We start from the raw sequence: 22963 nt of genomic DNA on the forward strand, positions 1-22963 counted from the left end.
GTTTAAAGAAATTGGGACACCGAGAAGATGAAAAATTTTTAATTTTTTTTATATTCAGAAAAAAATTTATTTTAGAGTAGCCGTGGCTAATCTATGAGTCAAATAACAGGCTTGCACTATTGGACCCTGTGTTTGGGGAATTTGTCTGTTACCGACGGCATGTCTTTTCATAGTAAAAACATGTTCTAACAAATTGATCAAGACATGGGTAGGTCATTATATTAATGGAGTTAAGAAGATTGAGTCTTGACTTTAAACATATTTAAATATATTAATCTAGTCTCGTTATTTACAAAAAAAAACATTTCAAATTTTCAGGTGATACTGCTCAAAGTATAATGCGTGGAATAGCCTTCAGATTCGAAGACCTGAAAACTCTATTCTTCCATATTAAACAAAATACTAAAGCAAAGAAATCTTCAAAATCATCCAAGTCGCTTGAAGTGCATGTTCCACAGGTTTGACTTTAAATTTATGTTTTTGTTACATTGTATGTATGAATGTCTTTATTTATTTAATAACTTGAAAATTTACTTGCCTCTAAAACATATGTTAATGTTTTGTACTATTGTTTCCCAGTGCTATATTATTTGAAAGTTTGAAGATAACTTTTCTAACATGTTTTATAAATGTTTGGTGTAAATTATGCATAATGCTATACGAAATGTATTGAATTTTACTTAGTCTACGATTGAACTTAGAATTAAAATTTGTGATTTCGACCATTGTAGTTGCACCAACTGACTTACAACTACCGATCGCATGCAGGTATTTTGAAACTGGCGTCAAGTATACTAGAAGTTCTTGTAAGATTTTTTCCTGAGTCGTTTGATCGTTTAGAACCAGACCAAGGTCTTTTTCCTGGACCAGAACCTATTTTGATTGAATCCTGCACATTTAGTGATTTGGCTGTGCTGTTAAGTGGAAACAGAAGAGAGACATCAAATATTGAATTTGGTGCACACCAAGTCATTTTAGGTTTGAATCATGTTTAATTTTGATTTCTATATTTATATACAGATAATCAGATAAGTTATACTATTATTATACATCTAAAATGACATAAGAATAACAAATATTTATCATTTTTTGCAAACACTAAACAAATATAAAACGGACTTAAATGAAAATATGGAAACATAAAAGAACGCTCAAAACGAAAAAAGAAAAAAATGAAAATGTGTTTGTTGTTGGTGTTCATCTAATTAGATAATGGTTCGTGTTACATTAAAACATAGTACTTATTGTCGAAAAGAAACTTATGAAAAGTTGTTTTATTATTTCAATTTCATCCATTGTCGAGGCCATAAATGAATGAAAACTTGCATGATATTAATTAGTCTCCTGCCGTTCGTCCGTCACCCAGACTTACCTGGGAAATCTAGATCCTGCTGTATCGAAACGCTTGGTTAATTATACTTGTTTTCTTAGTAGAAATCCATATAGAGATCATGTCTGTTTAAAATGTTATTCTCCACGCACTCGGGTAATATAATGGGATGAATGTCCATGTTGATTCTGTACATCCTATTCTTTCAGAAAAAGGGGTAAAATGCGTTATCTTTTATTTCATCATTTTAACCTTTATCTGTCTGTAATCCATTTAGTCCAAAGAATTCTGGACCATGCATATACTTAGATAATACCAAGGATGATGATTTAGAACGATATGTAGAGTATGTTTACCATTTTCTCCATCCTCCTTTCTCTTTTAATTTCCCATCTTCAAAAAAAAAACAAGATACTGCAATAACTCAAAAAGTACAAGAGAAAGGTATACGTTCCTTTGTAAGCAGAAACCATATGGAAATTGCGCGCATAATTTTTACTTTTAACCGAACAAATTTTGTGGATGCTACGGTTATATGGGAAATAAAATTGGATACATAAGTGAGATCCTTTCAAAATGTTAGTTAAGTAAAACTTTTGCTATTTTCCATAGCATTGCAAAGTTATATGTCAACTCTATAAATATTTTAAACATATGTCAATATTTTCATGGACTGAGGTAAGAATCAAATATCATTACACCATGGGAACTGCTGCATTGTTTTGTAAGCTCTTGTTACACATGCTTTCCAAATCTGAAAAATATCTGTTAAAATTAACTAGTAAATTTTCTTTTTTATCGTCAGTATATAACGAAGAAGCCAAAGAAAACCTGCCAGAAGAGCTCAGCTGTGGTCTTGTACTGACCATTTATGAATCAAAAGGACTCGAGTTTGACGACGTGTTACTTTTCAACTTCTTCAAGTACTCCCAGGTACGAATTCACGTTTTCTTTGACAGTTGTAGTTTTTGCTATGTGTTTAGATAATTGATTTTAATCCTAGGGCAAATGGGTTTATGAAAAGATAACTGGAGGTCAGCATTTGTTAGCAATTCATCATTCAGTCATCATTTTTGAGTTTCGTTTCATAGACACTAAAAAGATTGTGCGTGATTCTTTCAGGCTTCTAAAGAGTGGCGGGTGGTTACAAAACATCTAAATGAGCTTGCAGAAACAGTCTATTCTAGAACCTCTCGGACAGAACAGTGTGTACGGATTGACAATGGTAATAGTGGTAACAGAAACTAAATGTAAAACTCAACTAAAGCAATAGATGTAAAATGTATCATTACATATTTAAGCTTTTATGACCTTGAAAATATTGATATCCGTTCCTGTTAAACCGGCAAGTTTATGTCTATCTGAAGATCAACTAATAATACTAATAGCTTCATGATTTACATACTTACAACTTCAAAATTTATGATCTTGGGTAATTGCATAACTGTTGTTTACTTTGTCCCAAGTAATTTTTCTTTTCAAAACTTTGAAAACACGTACTGGTAAACTATTCTGGCAAGTAAGAAACACCCTAAGTTATCTTAACAAGTGGATTGATACTGCAAAAACTTCTCAATAAAAAACAGGATGTTGGCAAATAACGAAACTGTGGCATCATTTTACCTAACTATTATCACATTAAAATAAAACAATGTATGGTTAACAATGTATGGTTAACCTATCAGGCAAGTTTGATATTTGTTATATTTCCTCTTGGGAATTATTCATTGACAGATATTTTCTTTATTTGTAAGTTGATGCCTAGGACATCCTATATCTTTAGATGGAGTTCAGGGCCTACGCAAGTGTCACTGGTGTTAAAAATATATGTTTACACTTATACATCTTTTATTCATTGACATTTATAAGGTATCTACCAGAGGTTGTCTTTGCACAATTTGGGGAGTTTAGGGAGACATGGTCAATAGAGCTGATGATACAAGTAGATTTTACACTTTTGCTACATTTTTTGATTATTTACCAATGTATTTCCTGAAACTTCAGGTAGAGTTGTAAGTCAATGGGTTCAAGTAAAAGGTCTTGTGTAAATGTATATATGATAAATCGTATATTATAAAAGCCAAGGACTTCCAAACAAAAAAGTTACATGAAAATTGCAGACTCGGTTTGTTTTAGTCTACATGAGGGATGATGAATATGTGCAACATCCCTCACGCCCCTAAGCACCGGCTTCAGCGGAACTCAATTCCCAACCGCATTAATGATCCCGAAAGACCAGAATAATATAACAACAATGAAGTGAAGTATGGGGCAACTTTTTACAGCTGCCACACAGCACTTGACACCTGCTGTTATGAAGTATAAAAATCTGGAGACAAAGTTATCCCTCGGAAGCATTAATCACAACAAAATTACATGAAAAATGCAGACTCAGTTTGAGACTGTACATGAGGGATAATGAATATGTGCAACATCCTTCTAACCCCCTAGCACTGGCTAGTAAAACTCACTTGGGAGAGCAAAGTACTTTTAATCAATTGATTACTGATTTGATTTTATGGCCAAGCGAAAGGTCTTCATGACAATTAATGTAGGACATAAAGTGTTATGGTCCTTTGCATCTCACTTTTGATTTAGAATCTTTTGCGAGTTATAATAACAACTTGTGCATATGGGGGCTTCCATGACCGAGTATTTAAGGTCATTTACTTCATCCTACTTACCCTTTACCGCTGTAGCTTCAAATCCGACCGCCAAAAAAAGCTTAAAACTATTGAAAACATTAACTATTACAATAAAAACAAAATGTCCTTTGGGCGTTTATAACTATTGGTAATTATGACTTATCAATTTCAGACTTGTTGATGTCAAGTGGCCGACCACGGCCTTTAGACTTTGATCCAAATCAACACAAGATATTGTGTTCTGAACTAAAACAGTTGTATACGGCATTGACTAGGGCTAGAGTTAATGTTTGGATATATGACGAAGACCCTGAAAAAAGAGCTCCAATGTTTGAATATTTCAAAGCTCTTAACCTTGTCAAGCCAGTCGATATAACAGAGCTTAATGAAGAAAGTAAGATGTGATTAAATTTCAAGTGTGCATTTATATGTCATATCTTTCTTCATTTTTTTTAAATACGAGTTTAAAAATAATCATAAACAAAGCCATAGTAAAAGCAAATAAGTAGCAATAATTTACTTATAAACATTTTTGTGTCTTAAAACTAGTAACGATATGGTTGTCAAATTCATATAGTTTCTTTTAACCTCGCTCTGCTTACTTTGTCTAATAACAAAATAACATTACTTTAATTCAGATTGTCTTTGCACTAATAATTTCTAGTCTTCTTATTGAAAAACAATTAAGATCATTTCTATAAATTCTAAAAAAGCATATTATAGTATAACACATTTTTTTCAGTCATAACATATTATAGTATAACACATTTTTTCAGTCATTTCTATGAATGGAATATAACACAGAATAATACAAATTCTCAATATTCTTTATACTTAACGTTTACTTAATCTTTTATCAGGTCAATGTGTTTTATTTGTATAATAAGTTGGTTTGAATTTATCATCAAATAGTCATGTTTTGTCCTTCTGTGAAGCAAATCTTCATCTCTATACCAATACTTTTTCTATATCTTCTATTTTTTAGAGTTAAATTAATCCATACTTTTAATTGCATGGGGGGATTATTATGCCCCGTAACACAATGCAATTCACTTTTTACGTACATGTATAATAACAATCTTATTAGAATTAATTTTTACATACTTCGCTTTTGCACGGGGATTATTATGCCCCTTACGATTCTTAATTTAATGCAACTTCTAATGTTTCGTCTGCAGCTTCTATTAAACACAAACGCGTAATTGGTCTTCTATAGATGTTTTTTCCTATTCGGACATCTACTACTCGTACATGTTTATCAGTACCTGGATGTAAAGCAACAATTCTTCCAAGTGACTATTCTCCACGGGATTTATCAGCATCAACATCCAGAACTACTTCATTGACTTTCAAGTCACGTGTTTCCTGGTGCCATTTTTTCTTCTTCTAAGGCTTGGAATGAATTCTCTCAGCCATCTGTGCCAAAAATGTTTAACTGTCTCTTGCACATGTCGCCAACGGTTTTTTACATTGAAAACTGTGCTATCAACTGCTTCGGTGCGAACTGTCCTCCTATTTGTCCGTGAATGAAATGGTAAGGCGTCAAAACGGTGTCATCATTTGGATGTGACGTTTGAAATATGATATGGACAACTGTTTATTAGTCCTTCAGATCCAGTAAATTTGCTGTAAGAAGTTCTTCAATCAGTGATATCAGCACTGTTTAGGCACTGCATAGATAGGCTCTTTTTGGCACTTTTAACCATACTTTCATGAACTCCACCAAGTGTGGCGCTAAAAGGCGGATTGAAGTGCCACTTAATTCTGTGATTATTTGCTTTTTCGGTAATTTTTTGTTTGTTCATCTACTCGTATAACACTAACAACTCAATATAAGCACCTACAAAGTTCGTTCCATTATCCGAATACATTTCTTCTGGAAAGCCTCGTCTACTGGACATTCTATAGAAAGCATTTAATAATGAGCCTGTATCTAATCCAAAAGCTATCTCCAAATGCACTGCCCTCGAAGACAGACATGTGAATAAACAGAAGTATCGCTTTTGTCTTACTTTCCCACGTCCTTGTTTGGTTAAAAATGGTCCGGCAAAATCTACAGAACTAAAAGCGAAAGCTCTCATTGATTTCTTCAATCTAATCGATGGCAATGGACCTGTTTTAATGCTTGTGCTTTAAGTTTCTTGCATTTGCTACATTTTTTCTCCCAATCTCTTATTTCTTCACGACCACCTATTAACCAGTATCTTGAAGACATTGCCGCTAGTGTTTGATTTGTACCGTAATGGTTCCTGCTTCATGAAAGCTCTTTACTAAAATTCTGGTTACTGGACTTTTACGAAGTAATATGATTGGATACCTTACATTATATGGTAAAAATCTTGCATGTGTATCACATCTCATAAGATCTTGCTCATCAAGTTTCACATTCAATGGAATTAGTTTACTGCTTCTCGGCATTGGTTGTCCTTTCACTATACACGAGTATTCTTCTGGATAGTGTTTAACCTATGTTTTATGTATAAACATGTTTTCTACTTCTTGTAATTCTTTCAATGTCAATACTCTCTCTGCTTTTGTTTCTATCATTTGTTTTCCTACAGTTATCTGTAAACCATTTGACACATGCTGTATCTCTAAGAAGACATAATCAATCAGAGAATCCTTCTGGATCCAAACGATCTTCTGTTGTAACATTACTAATAAAGGATGTTTCTGAGCTTTCATTCAGTTGACTCTTTTTGCTGAACTCATTTTCTGTTACGTCACTTTTGTCAATAGTACTGACAGGCCAATGTGTTTCATCTTCATGTAAAAACTGTGGGCCATTCCACCACAACGTATTTTGTATTAGATCTTTCGCAGCTGTTCCTTGATGCTACATCTGCTGGGTTATTGGTACTTGAAATATGCCGCCACTGATTAGGCACACTATGTGTATGTATTTCTCCAATTCTATGTGCCACGAAAGGCTTGAATCTTCTGCTTTCATTGCTGATCCAATGAATAACATTCGCACTATCTGTCCAGAATGTAACTTTTTTCATACTCATAACAATTGCTTTTGTAACATTCAATACTAAACTAAGTCCCAAAACCGCCGCCATAAGTTCAAGGCGAGGAATACTGACAGCAGTTAGGGATGACACTTTGGTTTTGCTGCACACAAACTTGACACGTCTTCATTTTTACATCTCATATAAACAACTGTTCCAAATGCTAATTCTGAGGCATCTACAAAGACGTGCGATGATTGATTTTTTGCCTCATCAAACGATAAACTTCGTGGTATAATAGCCTTATTTAACTCAAGTAGACCATCCGGCCATTCCATGGTTTCGTCAGTCAAGTTGCTGTTCACTTTATCGTCCCAATCATATCTTTTTAACCAGAACTGCTGTAGAAGAATTTTTCCTTTAATGATGTAAGGGGAGTGAAACCCGAAAGGATCGAATAAGCTTGCGACACTTTTCAGTAAGTTTCTTTTTGTAACGGTTTGCACTGAACAGATATTTTTATTCAGTTTAAATGTAAAAACATCTGCTTCAGCTTGCCATGTTACTCCCAGTGCTTTTGTGATTTGTAAGTAACTTGTGTCCAAATTTACCTCCTTGGCCCTTTCTTTCTGTGGAATCTTTTCTAATACAGTACGCGAATTTGAAAGCCTGTTTCTGGCATACATTCCAGCTTTCAGCCACAGTTCAGATATTCATACAGTTCTAACGCTGATTTTTCTGTCGGCATAGAATCCATAGAATCGTCCATATAGGTCAACTTGAGAACTGTTTCAGATGCTAATGGAAATTCTTCTTTATTTAGTTTTGCGTTTGTCTGTGCAACTAATTGTGCTAGGAAAGGCGATGCGTTTACGCCAAATACTAGTGTTCTAAACTCCTATTCACTGGAGTCCCATAAAATCTATGAAACCTTCTATCTGTCTCGTTAATCCCGATTCGTAAGTACATTTCACTAATGTCACAAACCAGAGCAACGTCATATTTTCGAAATCTAATTAACACATCCAAAAGTTCATTTTGTAGTTTAGGACCTGTTTCAATAAAATCATTCTGACATACTCCTTTGAATTTTGCCGCAGCATCAAAGACTATTCGTACTTTCGTGGTCTCCTTTTTTAAGCCGTACTACTGGAAAGTGAGGTAAGTACCACTTGTTCATGTGATCTTCTTCATCTTTGGGAACTTTACGTATGTATTCTTTATTCTCATAGTTTTCTATTGTTTCTTTGTATGCCATCTCAATCTCTTGTTCTTTGCGCAATCTTTTCTCTGTATTATTCAAACGTTGCACAACCATCTGATAGTCATTTGGAATATCTTTTGGATCCATTTTCCATGGAATTTTCACTTCATATTGACCGTTTTCATATTTCATCTTTTTTTCACTGCCTTTCAAAATATTTTGTTCCTTTTGCGTCAATGGCTCTTTCATTGTTACACCTGAATTGTCAAAGTCCCAGAAACCTTTCAACATTTGATCTAGATCATCTGGTTCATTTACAAAATATGTTGATAGTAGACTTGTATTTGATCCCTTATCGAGCTGTCCCACACATGTCCACCCTAAATGCATCAAACGTGCTATTGGTTCTCCAGTCTTTCCATGAATCTCATGCAGAGAAGAATGTACGACAGCATAATCCAGACCTATCAACATGTCAATTTCTTTATTCTTGTCTATGTATGGAAAATTGATCCTTTTAAGTGCTCCCATTTATCTATATGTTTATTCTAGTTTCACTGTTTGTAACGAACCTGTTACATTATCTAACACGTATGCTACTATGTTCGTGAAATTGACTGACCATTTCAGACTTTCAACACTTAAATTCACTGACATTGTTTCGAAACTTTTTGTACTGTATCGTTCAATGTGTTTACTTGTACTGTTTCTATTTTTTTCCTTGAAGTCCGAGTTTCTCCAGCAAGACTTTGATTAATGTATGTTTTTGTGCTTCCATCATCCAGTAATATGCAAATTTATCAAGATTTTTCTAGAATTTTCTGTATACACTACCACAGGGACTGTACGTAAAGCTATTTGATTTTGTCTGGAGAAAATCCTTGTTGTTGTTGCTGCTTTGGTTCACCAAATGTTTTTCTTTTTGGAACAAATTCTTGTGCATCACTGTCTAATGATTGCTGGTGATGTAAGAGTTTATGATGATTTCTAGTACATCCATTAATACCACAAACACGAACATTTTTACATTCATTTCCTCGGTGGTTATCTCGTAAACACCTGAAACACACAACCCTATATCTCTTTCTTTCTGCCATCTATTCACAGTATCCATATATTTGAATATTTAACATTCCCAGACATTATGTAAATCTGTTCTACAAATTTTACAACCCTTCTTAAACTTTGGCTTGTTGTCATTAAACTTTGGCTTGTTGTCAGCAAGAAAAGATCTGTTACTGTTTCTTGGTCTCTCATTACTAGCTAGTCCGTAGCTATTGCCAAGTACTTTGATTCTTGATTGATCCAATTTCTTAAAGTTTCAACAGATTCTTCTTCTTTTGTTTCATAAAGCCAGCGATCAAACCTACACAACATTTCTTCTGGCAATTTTCTTTGTAATGACAAATACAATGTACCATCACCCAGATCCTCTTCACGGTTAGCTTCTTTCATATTAATTACCGCTGTGTCAAGCAAGTCAGCAAACTTTTCTATTGTCTTTGGATCTTCATTTCTAATTGACTGGATTTTTTCAATATCATCCATAAAACGCATTAATTTTCGACGTTCACCACCAAACTTTCTTTCTAACCGATCTTTTGCAGCAATAAATGCTTCAGCCGAATGTCCTAAATCATCTATAGCTTGTAATGCCTCTCCTTTCAAATACTGACGTAATTGTAACAATTTATATTCTGGTGTTGCTGGTGCTTCATCGATGCATGCCATAAATGCAGCCTTCCAAGTTTCATATTTACGTTTATCACCATAAAAAACTGGAATACCGACACGTTTCATTTGTCGCCATAGATCTTTTTCTAAATTTTTTGTTGGTTCATCATTTATTGAACTTGTGCTCTGTAGTAACAATAATCTTTCATACACTGTCTGTATAGTTTCACTATATATCATATTCAACAGATCAATTTCTTCAGTTACCTTATTTGCACTGTCATAGTCCTTATTATATTTATACATTCGTCAAAGTTCCTCCAAAATAACCATGGCATCATCCAACACAGCATCGAATTGATCATTAAGATCCTTGACATACTGTTTATCAACAAGTTCTACCTCTATAGCATGTAACAGTTTTTTATACGTCCGTTTGAAAAACGGGACGTATTATGGGAACGCCCCTGGTGGGCGGGCGGGCGGCGTCCAATTTTGTCCGGAGCATATCTCCTACATGTATGGAGGGATTTTAATGAAACTTCATAGAAATGTTCACCACTATGAGGAGCAGTGTATCGCACATGAACCAGGTCTCTAGGTCAAAGGTCACACTTAGAGCTCATTGAAAAATGCTTGTCCGGAGCAAAACTTCCACATGTATAGAGGGATTTCAATATTACTTGGCACAAATGTTCACCATTGTGAGGCGGAGTGTCGCGCACAAGATTCAGGTCCTTGCGGCCAAGGTCAAGGTTACACATAGAGGTCAAAGTTCAGATAAAAATATGAAGATGTGTATATGGACCATTTAGTCATCATTTATTGAGGGATTGTAACACAAATGGTCATTATCAAGACTATGGCTGTGATACATATAATTTAGGTCAATATATACAAGGTCAAGGTCACTAAAGATGATGAAATATCCAGATTTTGTCCGGAGCATATCTCCTACACGCATGGAGGGATTTTAATGAAATTTCATAGAAATGTTCACCATTATGAGAAACCATGTCACGCACATGAACTAGGTCTCTAGGACAAAGGTCAAGGTCACACTTAGAGCTCATTGAAAAACGCTTGTCCGGAGCAAAACTTCCACATGCATAGAGGGATTTCAATATAACTTGGCACAAATGTTCACCATTGTGAGGCGGAGTGTCGCGCACAAAATTCAGGTCCCTGCAGCCAAGGTCAAGGTCACGCATAGAGGTCAAAGTTTAGATAAAAAAAATGAAGATGTGTATAGGGACGATTTAATCATCATTTATTGAGGGATTGTAACACAAATGGTCATTATCATGACTACGGCTGTGACACATGTACTTTAGGTCAATATATGCAAGGTCAAGGTCACTAAAGATGGTGAAATATCCAGATTTTGTCTGGAGCATATCTCCTACATGTATGGAAGAATTTTTATAATACTTTATGGAAATGTTCACCTTCATGATATGTATTGCTCCATGCATGATCCAGGTCTCCAGGTCAAAGGTCAAGGTCACACTTAGAGCTCATTGAAAAACGCTTGTCCGGAGCAAAACTTCTACATTCATAGGAGGATTTCAATATAACTTGGCACAAATGTTCACCATTGTGAGGCTGAGTGTCGCACGCAAAATTCAGATCCCTGCGACCAAAGTCAAGGTTACACATAGAGGTCAAAGTTCAGATAAAAATTTGAAGATTTGTATAGGGACCATTTAGTCATCATTTATTGATGGATTGTAGCACAAATGGTAACTATCATGACTACAGGTGTGACACATTTAATTTAGGTTAATATTTGCAAGGTCAAGGTCACTGGAGATGATTAAATATCCAGATGTTGTCCGGAGCATATTTTCTACATGCATGGAGGAATTTTAATGTTACTTTATAGAATTGTTCACCACCATGAGACGTAGTGCCCTGCACATGAACCAAGTCTCTAGGTCAAAGGTGAAGGTCACAGTTCATAGAAAAACGCTTGTCTGGAGCAAAACTTCTACATGCATAGAGGGATTTCAATATAATTTGGCACACATGTTCATCATTGTGAGGCTGAGTGCCGTGCATAAAATTCAGGTCCCTGCGACCAAGGTCAAGGTCACACATCCTGTGCATATCTTCCCTACTGATTTGTTTTAAGGTTCATTTAACAACACAGTGCCAAGAATAAAAACTTGCTTGCTAGATAACACTTATCCATAATGCCCCCATCTCCATCTAAAGCTTTTGTAAACGGGCGTATTTTGTGACTATGGCACCCTTGTTAGTCTTTGTAAATGCTGTCTTCACTTTTGACTTCCGCAATTTCAAGTCTAAAATATCTTCCATGGTTTTTATACTCAGTATCCGAAATAAGTATCCGAAATTGCACATCTATCTATACACTTGCAGTTCAAACTCCTTTATGCAAGGTAATTTACCAATAACTTGTAGATTAAACCTCGCTCTGCTATCATAATGTTCTATATGAGCCCTCTATTAGGAAGTATAACGAAGTATTATATTCTTTTTCTATGTTTATTTGTTTATTTTCGAAGAAAAGCACGCTTTCAAATATCAATTAAAAACCTACATACTTTCCTTTTTCTTAATCGAACATGTTCTTCAATTTTGACATTTGAATAATTCCAAAAACTAATAGAATAACTTTTGAACAGTAGTTTTATCTATCCGTTTTCTATTTTGCACCAAACGGTGTACACGTCCAAACATTTTTTCTTTAAGGTTTGTCAAAAGTAATTTTTGCGGAAAATTCAAGCAAACAAGATTGGATAAAACAAGGAGACTCGTTTATGAAAAATCACCTCTACAATGTGGCAGCGCAATGTTTTGGTAAAGGTGGAGACCGAAGAAAGCAAATGTTAGCACAAGCACATGACAGAGCATTGCTGGTATGATAACTTGTATTGTATTTGGTTGTTAGGTGTCAGCTTATTCTAATTTCGCCCTGTATATATATTCTAAAATAAATCAGTCACTTAAAATATTTTTGCAATGTCTACTTTGAACAGATACCAACCTATAATATCTTTACGTTAAATGGCACATTGTGCCCAGAATTGTTTTTTAATTCCTCGAAAACCTTTTATTTTTGATGCCCTGTTATATTTTACCAATGTTTATTCATTGATCACTCATCTGATGCATCTTAATGCTTCTGTTGTCTGTTGGCAATAAGTATAGTAATAGTGATTTAGTTGTTTTTATGTTGTTTTTCCTTTTAATTACAAGTAATATCACTTTCAGGACTACCTTGTTAAGGCGAAAAGCATCTCATATGCTCTTAAACTATTATTTAAATGTTGCAAAATATCTTGTGTGCCCTTTCTTATGATTAAAAATGTTGTATTTTTTGGTTTCTAAGGTATATGCCTTTATATGCCTTTAATAGTATGTTACCAAATTATGCACGGAAAACAAGTAAGAAAAATTTCAAATGATTTTTGTGGCTCTTAATTTATGTGGTTGAGTAACTATCGCCACGTCATTTGGTTTGTAGAACCTCTGGAAGCCTTTAGATCGGAAATGAGGTCCTGAAGAATACTCATAAAACAGCTGTTAAAATGTCATCTAAAATGTACCTCCATATACATGTACACAGTTTCCATATATGAGCCGCGTCATGACAAACCAACATAATGCGTTTGCGACCAGCATGGATCCAGACCAGCCTGCGCATCCGCGCAGTCTGATCAGGATCCATGCTGTTCGCTTACCAACTCTATTACAAGTAGAGAAACTGATAGCGAACAGTATGGATCCTGATCAGACTGCGCGGATGCGCAGGTTGGTCTGGATCCATGCTGGTCGCAAACCCACTATATTGGTTTTGTCGTGACGCGGCTCATATATATTACCAGTTAAACATTAGATAACTTCAAGACTTTTCAAGACCAAATTTGAGAATACAACGGAGCTTCTAATACTGTACAAGGAATTTAGTCAAGAATTTTTATGTACCCTATGCTAATCGTTTTGTTACATCAGGATTACAATGAAACATTTATTATGACCAGTTCAGAGAAGAGGGGGTATATTTTGCTTCGCATTTGACTGTCGGTCAGTCCGTCCGTAGACATAATGGTTTCACATCAATAACTAAAGAACGCTAAGGCCCTAATATGGGAATGGTTCATGACCAGAAGATGACACCCAATTGTTTTTGGGGTCTTAAGATCAAAGGTCAAGGTTAAATTGACCTTGAATGTCAATATAGTTAACAATTAATAACAGACTTTGACTTTCAAAGTTTACAGGTGCATTGGTTGACCCCTATTTATTTTGGGATCAAAGGTCAAGGTCATATTGAACTTGTAGGTTTAAACGGTTTCCGATTTATAACCTGACAACACATGGGCCCTTGGTTCTCAAACTGCATATTAGCATTTATCTTGGCCACTAGATGACCATTATTGATTTTGGGGTCAGGGATCGAAGCTCAAAATGTAACATTGAAGGTAAAAACGGGTTCGATCAATGACAACCCAGGGACCCTTGACCTTTATATTTACAAATGCATTGCTTTTGGCCAGAAGATCATCTCAATGGATTTGTTGGTGTCAATGGGTCAGAGGTCAAGATCACATTGACCTTATAGGTAAAAACTGTTTCTAATCAATATCTCAGCAACACATGGGCCCCTTACCTTCTAACTACACAGATGCATTGGTCTTGGCCAGTCCATAACCCTTATTGATTTAAGGGTCAAAGGTCACATTGACCTTGTACATTAAAACGGTTTTCGACCAATAACTCAACTGGTTGATATTTTTTGTGCCCCTACTTTAGTGGCGGGCATTTAGATATAACCTTGTCCGTCCGTCCATCCGTCCGTCCGTACATCCGTACAAACCAGAGCTACATTATGGGGTTTGGTCTATTGTTCAACAATAGATGTCTTTGATGTCATTCATTCCGTTTCTCTTGTTGGGTTATTTTCTGCATTGTGGGGTTAACAAGAACAAAAGAAATAACAAAAGAAGCTCTGGTAAGAACTTCCGTCCGTCCGTCCGTTCTCTTTTATGTCGCACGTAACTCAAAAAGTATTTGACCTAGAGTCATGAAACTTTACAGGAATGTTGATCAGCATGTGTAGTTGTGCACCTGGGTATTTTTGTCTGGATATTTTTAGTATTTTTTGAGTTATTGCCCTTGACTTAGTAAAATTTTGCAATTTTCAACTTGTGTCGCATATAACTCAAAAAGCATTTGACCTAGAGTCATGAAACTTTACAGGAATGTTGATCAGCATGTGTAGTTGTGCACCTGGGTATTTTTGTCTGGATATTTTTAGTATTTTTAGAGTAACTGCCCTTGACTTAGTAAAATTTTGCAATTTTCAACTTGTGTCGCATGTAACTCAAAAAGGATTTGACATAGAGTCATGAAACTTTACAGGAATATTGATCAGCATGTGTAGTTGTGCACCTGGGTATTTTCGTCTCGATTTATATAGTATTTTTAGAGTTATTTCCCTTGACTTTTTTCAACTTGTGTCGCATGTAACTCAAAAAGGATTTGACATTGAGTCATTAAACCTTACGGGAAGGTTGCTCAGCATATTTAGTTTTGCACCTGGGGTTTCGCTTGTGGATTTATCCAGTATTTGTAGAGTTATCTCCCTTGACTTAGTAAAAACCGTTTCATTATGTTGTTATTTGTTCCTTGAGTGCTTGAGTTAGAATCAACCAACTTTACAGGAATAATGATCAACATCACTAAATTACAGGAATAATGATTCACATCACTGTGAAGATATGAACGTGGGACTTTGCATGTGGGTTTTTTTAATTTTCTTAGAGTTATTGCCCTTAACTTACAGTAGTATAAATTTACAATTTTCAACTTGTTCATGCATAGCTCAAAAGGTATTTCACTTGTAGGCCTGAAAGTTTACAAGAATGTTCGTCTGCATGTGTACTTATGCACCTTGGGGTTTGCTTGTGGATTTATTCAGAATTTGTAAAGTTCTTGCCCTTTACTTAGTAAAAGATTTTTAGTTTTCAAAAAAATATTTGACCTAGAGACATAAGATTGACGGAACAGTCGCGCGGTGGGGGCACCGGTGTCCTATGGACGCATTTATAGTATTAAACTAAAATGCTTGTGGTGTACACATTTTAAGGTCTAATGTAATATAACAAAGTGGCTGTTATTAAGGAGGCCTACGTTATGCATATAATTTTTGGTAAGATTTATGATAACTGTGCCATAAAATTGCTGCTCACAACCTTTATAGTCAAAATGACCCCTTTTAAGTTTTTAGTCCCTAGGTCAAAAGTCAGAAACAATAACCTGCCCATGTGACTAATTTGCTGTCGATAGGGGATTTTTATGATTTACAAACATATCTTGTTATTTTAAAGATGCAAAAACAAATGTGTTTTCTGAATGTCCAGGGTCAAAAAATTGTAGCTACTTCTTACTTCATTATCACATCATTAATTCATGCTTAAACTTGGCTAATATTACGTTTATATTTATAACTATTATCACTATTGAAAAGATAGTCATATTTGTTTTTTTCTAACTAAGGCTTCAAGAAGAAAAGACAAGTTAAGAGAAAAGAATGAAATGAGGGACGAGTTCTTATTTGCAGCTGAGCTGTATCTTAACTGTGAAAGGTATCCCGAAGCTGCAAAATGTCTAAGCAACGCTAAAGAAGTGAAACCAGCTATTTCCCTCTATACTAAACTTAGACAGGTAAGATCATTATTGTTTTCATGTAAGTGCTTTCCAACATAATTTGAATATTTGGCATTCTTCTGTAAACGTATACACTTTTGGTTCTATGCTCCTGTTATTTTCGAGAACTAATGACTGTTTAAAATCATATTGTTCCAGAAAAAGCAACTCAAATATTTCTTTAAGTGGCGGCATGGCCGAGTGGTTAATACTTCGAACTAGTAATCTAATTTCCATAAGCAAGAAACTTTACGCTTATTGCTCAGTATACAGGTTGGTTTCAGGAACAGATTCGAAAGTGAGTTTATAAGCTTATAGCTTCCTGCACAATCGAACTAAAATAAATTCTTTATAAACAAATATTTCTTTCTTCTACAATTTATAGTTTGAAAAGGCTGCCGAACTTTGCAAGAAGAATGGTTTAATCGTTGAATGTAGCAGATTGTACGAAAGTGCCGATAAATTCAATAAAGCCGTTTCAATTTTGTATGAAAACGGTGTATACGACATTGCTCTTGATGTCCTGAAACGATACAAAATGCGAGAAACGGTAGGTACACATTTGAAGATATAGATTTTTGTGTAAGGTGATATAGGTATAAAAATATAATAAAGCTTAAAAAGAAATAGATAATTTAAACATAAATTAACACATTTTATACAGAATTAAAAAAAAACAATAAAGAAGTTACCTTCATTATAGGACTTGCATTATTTTGATACTACTTTACGTATTCTTATACATGCTGTTTTATCCAAATCACAAACTAATAATGTAACTACATTTGAGTGAGTTTATTCATGTACTTTATAATGATACACCATCAGGAAATGATGAGGAATGACTGCCAGTCACTGGAACGTCTGAGAACAAATAGACCTGATAAGATATATACAAAGGAAAAGATAAGTCTGAGGTAATATTGTAAACATTCCATTTTCATGGTTTCTTTACCATGTGATATTTAATGATCTGCATAGGGTAAAATGCAATTTTTTTATTTCCCCTCACAACTTGCAAAATATTTCAAATTTATTAATCAGATAAAGTGATGATCTCTCGTTCCAGTTAGGAACACATACAAAGAATAAAAATATCAGTAGTTTTATGGAAGGTGAAACCTCTGGTTTGAACAATCAGATCTTCACTCGTTTTCTTTAATTTTACGGACTTTTCCTATGAAGAAAAATAAGGGGCTCTTTACTTTATCTTTTACAAAATTATGAAGCATTTAAAAAGTTATGACAGAAAACACACCATGATCTGCTTTTGTATTTGTTTTCTGCCCAACGCAGTCACAAAATACCACGTGGTATAGGCAACGCGATTATAAAGGGTTCGCATTATTGTCGTTCAAGTATTTGTTTATTGATTTTCTGATTTAAAACATACCAAAGTACTGACATTTTCAAAAACTCAAAATAAATAAAATAAAGCGGATGTAAAGCCGTTGAATATTTTGTAAGAAAATGTCTTCAGATTTGGTGGAAAACTACAGTTTTGTATGTTTCTTATTAAAAGCCCATTATATTTTAGCGAATATTTATATGCACATGGTCGTCATTCCGTCTGTCTGTTAGCGATTTCAGGTCTTGTGTTATCTTTTGAAGCGGTTAAAGGAAATTGAAAGTATTTAAAATTAAACCATAATACCGCATTTTAGACCTTACCGCAAGGTCACACTTCAACAGACAATGTGCAGAACAGATATGTGCAGAACAGATATTTAGGCTTCTTTAGATTTCATTTAGCCCTGCCACTGAGGAATAATTTACTAACATATACTTATGTAGGTAAAGACATTAAAGTTAAAAGTGTCTTTCTGTGAAACAACAATGTCTAGCGCTCATTAAGCATTGCATCATTGACTTTTACCTATTCAGGCAAGCAATAAAAGTTCATCGCAGCACACTTGATTAAAGATAACTGATGCTAACCTTTTTCTTGTATAAATTACACAAAATTGATTAAATATTAAGTCAATAGTGCGTGTGTGATAAAAATGTTTAAATACTATTGATAAAGAATGAAGAATGTGTGTTAGGGTATCAATGTAACATGATAAGCATATTTTAAACCAGAGATGAAAGTTGTATTGCTTCCTTGATAATTTCATATGAATTGTTTTGTAAGCAAGTAATTAAACTTTGTTTTTTCCAACTTTTATGTCCTAGGGCATACAGTAATTCAATTGTTACTTGTAGCAAAATCTAACTATATCAACAATAGTTTTAAATCACAGGAACTGGTTGATATGCATATAACTTCAATATGAGTGTTTGATTTAATGTGGTTTTATTAATAATATATGTTGTAAAAATGGGGCGTCCGTGGCCGAGTGGTTAAGGTCGCTGACTTCAAACCACTTGCCCCTCAACGCTGTGGGTTCGAATCCCGACAGGGACTTTGGATTCTTTCATGTGAGGAAGCTATCCAGCTAGCTTACGGAACGTCGGTGGTTCTACTCAGGTGCCCGTTCGTGCCTGAAATAATGCACGGAAGGGCACCTGAGGTCTTCCTCCACCAGTAAAGCTGGAACGTCGCGATATGACCTATACTGCGTCGATGTGACGTAAAACCCAAAACAAACAAATGTTAACTTTGTTTACATTACAGAGCTGCTGAAAAATACCATGAACAGAATGATTTCAAGCGCATGCAAGAGGCTGTCAGCAGATTTCGTGATGAGGATGACAAGATTGAGTTTTACAAAAAGCATCAGTACATTAATGAAGCTGCAAATTTGATCGCCAGTTCTGGTAAATTTCTGCAATTAATATTTTGCACATTTATCATTAATGTCATTAATGTAACATTATATAAAAAAAGATAAATAAAGGAATAACATTAACATTTTAATAAAGTTTTCGAGTATTATTCTGTCAAGTTTTATTTTGTCGGACATCAACATTTTGTTCTCTTTTTTATTCTGATAGGTAAAGTTTCTGAGGCTGTAAATCTATATATGAAGCATGGGATGTTAGACAAGGCAAGATACATTGCTGAAAAGTCAAAAGATGACATCATTATAGCAAAGACTTTACATGACATCTCCAGAATTACGCTTGCAACTGAACATGATAACCAAGCTCTTGATACTGTTAAAGATGATCTAACCAAATCTTTGGAAATTTTCAAGAGATATGGAGAGAAAAATCTGGCCGGAAATGTGTTGCTCTTGCATGCCAAAGTATATGATGATATCAAATTCATTTTATCTGCTGGAGAGGCATTTTTGGACACACGCCCATGTAAAAATGAAGCAGGCTATTTAGAATGCTGCAATCTATTGGTGAAACTTACTGATCAAAAAGATCAAAATATTTTAGATTTTCTCTTGAAAGGAGTTAATTGTTTAATCAAAGTTTGTAATATCATCCTACTGAAGTTCAGTTCTATATGCAAAGGGGACTTGGCAGACGAAAAGAAGTTTGTGACATATTGCCATTTTTATGGCATGTTTCCCAAAGGGGATGTAAATTTCGAAGTTTTTCCTGCAACAAAACCACTGTGTGAAAACATTCTTTCAATAAAGCCTGCATCAAGCACACACAAGGTTGTAACCTTAGACACAGAACGGTGTTCTCATATGATTGTTTGCCATCTCCTGACATAAAGAAGGGCCCTGGGTTTAGGGCATAAAGAAAGCAATTTTAACCGCAGCGTTTTCCCCATTACCCAATTTTGCAAATCATTTTAAGTTTGGGGGAAGAGTGCACAGGGTTTAAAGGGAAAGTTTTAAAACCTTTTATTTAAAATTTCATAACCCCTTATACGAAAAGGAGGGTTTCCAAAGACCATTTTAAAACTGAAAGTTGGGAACTAGCCCGAAAAAAGGGGGTTTATTTGAACAAAACAAAAAGATATTTTTAAAAAAAATTTTTTTTGAGGTAAGCCAAAATAAAGCAATAAAAGATTGAACTTTTAAAAGTATTCTTTATACATTTATGATCAACGGAAATGACAAGCACGAGGCTTGCAAATATCTGTTGAACGACTGTCTTTTAGACAGTGGACATCCTGTCATTCTTGCAGAGGATAGTAGCTATATGTTAAGATCTGTTACTGCTAACAAAGTTGTGCTAGAACATATGAAGCAGCATTTGCTCCAACGCTGGAATGAGAGCATATCCGGCGACAAAAAGTTTAAAAGTAAAGCTTCCCACGAAACGGAAGTATTTCTGTTGTTGGAGTTTGCCTATCATCTGTTTCATTTTGATTCTGGTAGGGTCAAATTCAGTAAGAAGCCAAAAGAGCTAATGCTGAGCTTTGAACAAGCCCTTGATAAAGAATTAATGGCAGATGGTAATTTGAAAAAAATCAAACAAAGAGAAAGGTCGTCCACTCTTATGTTAAGTGAGAAAACTTCCCAAGGTAACTATATTGAACGACCGTATCTCACATGCGTTGCTCATAGATTTACCGATGCTTACGAATACTTAGCAAAGGAGAGGCCATTCGATGCAATATTGTCTTTCGCAAAATTTCAAACTCTGCTAAGTCAACGAAAGCCGAATGATAGGTCCATTGTCAGCTTCTATCCTGAAATTCATCATTATTTGTTTTGGCTTGAGTTTTACTCTACCTTGGCTTTCCTTGTTATTGCTTCACTGAAATCACAGATCAACCCAGAATATACAACAATTCTTCCATCCCAGTATATAGCAATGCTTTATTTTGTGGAATCAACATTTCCTAAAGGGGCATTGCCTCTTTTCCAATCCATAGAAAAATGGGCAACCAAAGCAACACAACGTTCGACTGAACTGATGCTAGATAGAATGAAAAGGTTTGCATTTGTTATTTCTGGGCATGCACAAAAAGTAAAGATACCACAATTGATTGAAAATGCATGTAGAGAAGACAAGTCAAATTTTATACTCCTTGAAAGGCTTCTGATACTGAACATGACAATGTTATGTAACATTGGACAGGGTGTACCAATACAATGTAAAAGTAGTCTAATGAATTCATTAAACAAAGCTTGTACATAGAAAATAGAACAGAGCGATTGAGAAAAATTCACGATCCAGCACAACAGCTCGAAAGTGTTACACATATCATTGACTGTTTGGAAAAGCTTCTTGAATGCCGTTATATGGACGAAAGGTTATTTGTAGTGAAATGGATACCCGAACATAAAGGTAAATTGAGAGTAAAAACATTAGATAGGAAAAATCTACCGCCGGCATTTTTAGACCAGGACTTAGATGAATTCGTTGTTGAAACCCAAAAGGCAGTTGACGATGTGTCCTATGATGTAGAGCAAACAGAGGACGAAATCCAGGCAGATTTACAAGAAAAGGAAGAATTCAATAAAGCATTAGACAAAGAGCAGGAAACGCCATCAACAAAATCTGTCAATTTTGATTTGTCAAACGACGAAACTAATCTTGACCAAGCTGTAATACATGAACACGGGTGTTTTTTGTGTGGAATTGTCTTTGAAGACTATCATATGAAGAGAAAGACAGAAAAAGAATTGGCAAAATTGGATGAAAACACAGATACCTTCTGGTCAAATGAATCTAGTAGTAAAGTTAAAAGTGTGTTTAGACAGGACAGTGCTATTGAAAATGCTACAGAAATACATGATTTGGTAAAGGAAGAACACATAAATACTTTGAAACATCGTCAAAACATTGAGCAACTTAAAGCATTTCAATTAAGGTATAAATCAAATATTATACCGCTAGTTACAGAAGCAGAAGATTTACTTAAAGAAGGTTCCTCTAGGGAGCAGGAACATCAGTCTGAAACCTACAAAAAGGAATTGAAGGGAATAGGAAGTAGCCACGAAAGAATAAAATGTGAACTTAATGATATAAAAACTTTTGCCCAGGGGTGGCAAGAAAAGCAAGAGCAGGTAATTCAGTTGGTTGATAAACTTCTGAGCGACATTGAATCGTTAAAGAGCTACAAAGAACAGCGGATAAAGGAAACGGAGGTAACTAATTTTACTAAGATTTCGTTAGATAATATCAAAATAATTTTCATGGAATTATTTTTTAGAATATTGTTATTATTTACTACATTTAATGATTATGGAAAAGCATATGAGAATATTTAGTAATTTAGTCTTTTTCACGTATATGTGGCGGGAAAAAGCATTGTATGCCCTTTCTTTCCGTTGTAAGAGCATTTTAAAACTGTCAAAAATATTCTGTGTTGAATGGTCTTTTTTAAAGTGTTCAGGATTGTAAGGTGAATATTTGTGTCTCTATTCAATTTCAAATATTTGACATCTCTATAGCATATTGCTTTAAAATAAATTGCCATGCCTTTTTCGGAAAAGTCAATTTATTTTAATTGGCCTTAAACAATGCAAAGGTTTTTCACATGTACATAATCAGAATGTTAAAGCCTGCTTTATTTCATAAACATTTTTCTAGCACCGAAACTAGACATATCTGAACAAATAGTGAATATATGTTTTTAAAAAAATTTTTATTTACAAAATTTAAAAAATTGGAAAAA

At 34.7% G+C, this 22963-nt stretch overlaps 1 protein-coding gene across 1 annotated transcript; it reads left to right on the plus strand.

Moving 5' to 3' along the window:
• Positions 1–318: 318 nt before the first annotated feature.
• On the plus strand, positions 319–20102 carry LOC132737607 (TPR and ankyrin repeat-containing protein 1-like; the record flags this gene model as incomplete). The annotated part of the gene is given in 11 exon segments (XM_060724938.1): positions 319–458; positions 732–978; positions 2136–2263; positions 2453–2555; positions 4148–4369; positions 12526–12692; positions 16336–16503; positions 16871–17035; positions 17314–17402; positions 19103–19245; positions 19423–20102. Coding segments are annotated over 11 exon segments (2252 nt in total), but the record flags the coding sequence as incomplete, so codon positions are not given.
• Positions 20103–22963: the final 2861 nt, after the last annotated feature.

The sequence above is a fragment of the Ruditapes philippinarum genome, unplaced genomic scaffold, assembly GCF_026571515.1.
Source record: "Ruditapes philippinarum isolate M1 unplaced genomic scaffold, ASM2657151v2 ctg14766_1_1_1_1, whole genome shotgun sequence".
In the NCBI taxonomy this organism is placed as follows: Eukaryota; Metazoa; Mollusca; class Bivalvia; order Venerida; family Veneridae; genus Ruditapes; species Ruditapes philippinarum.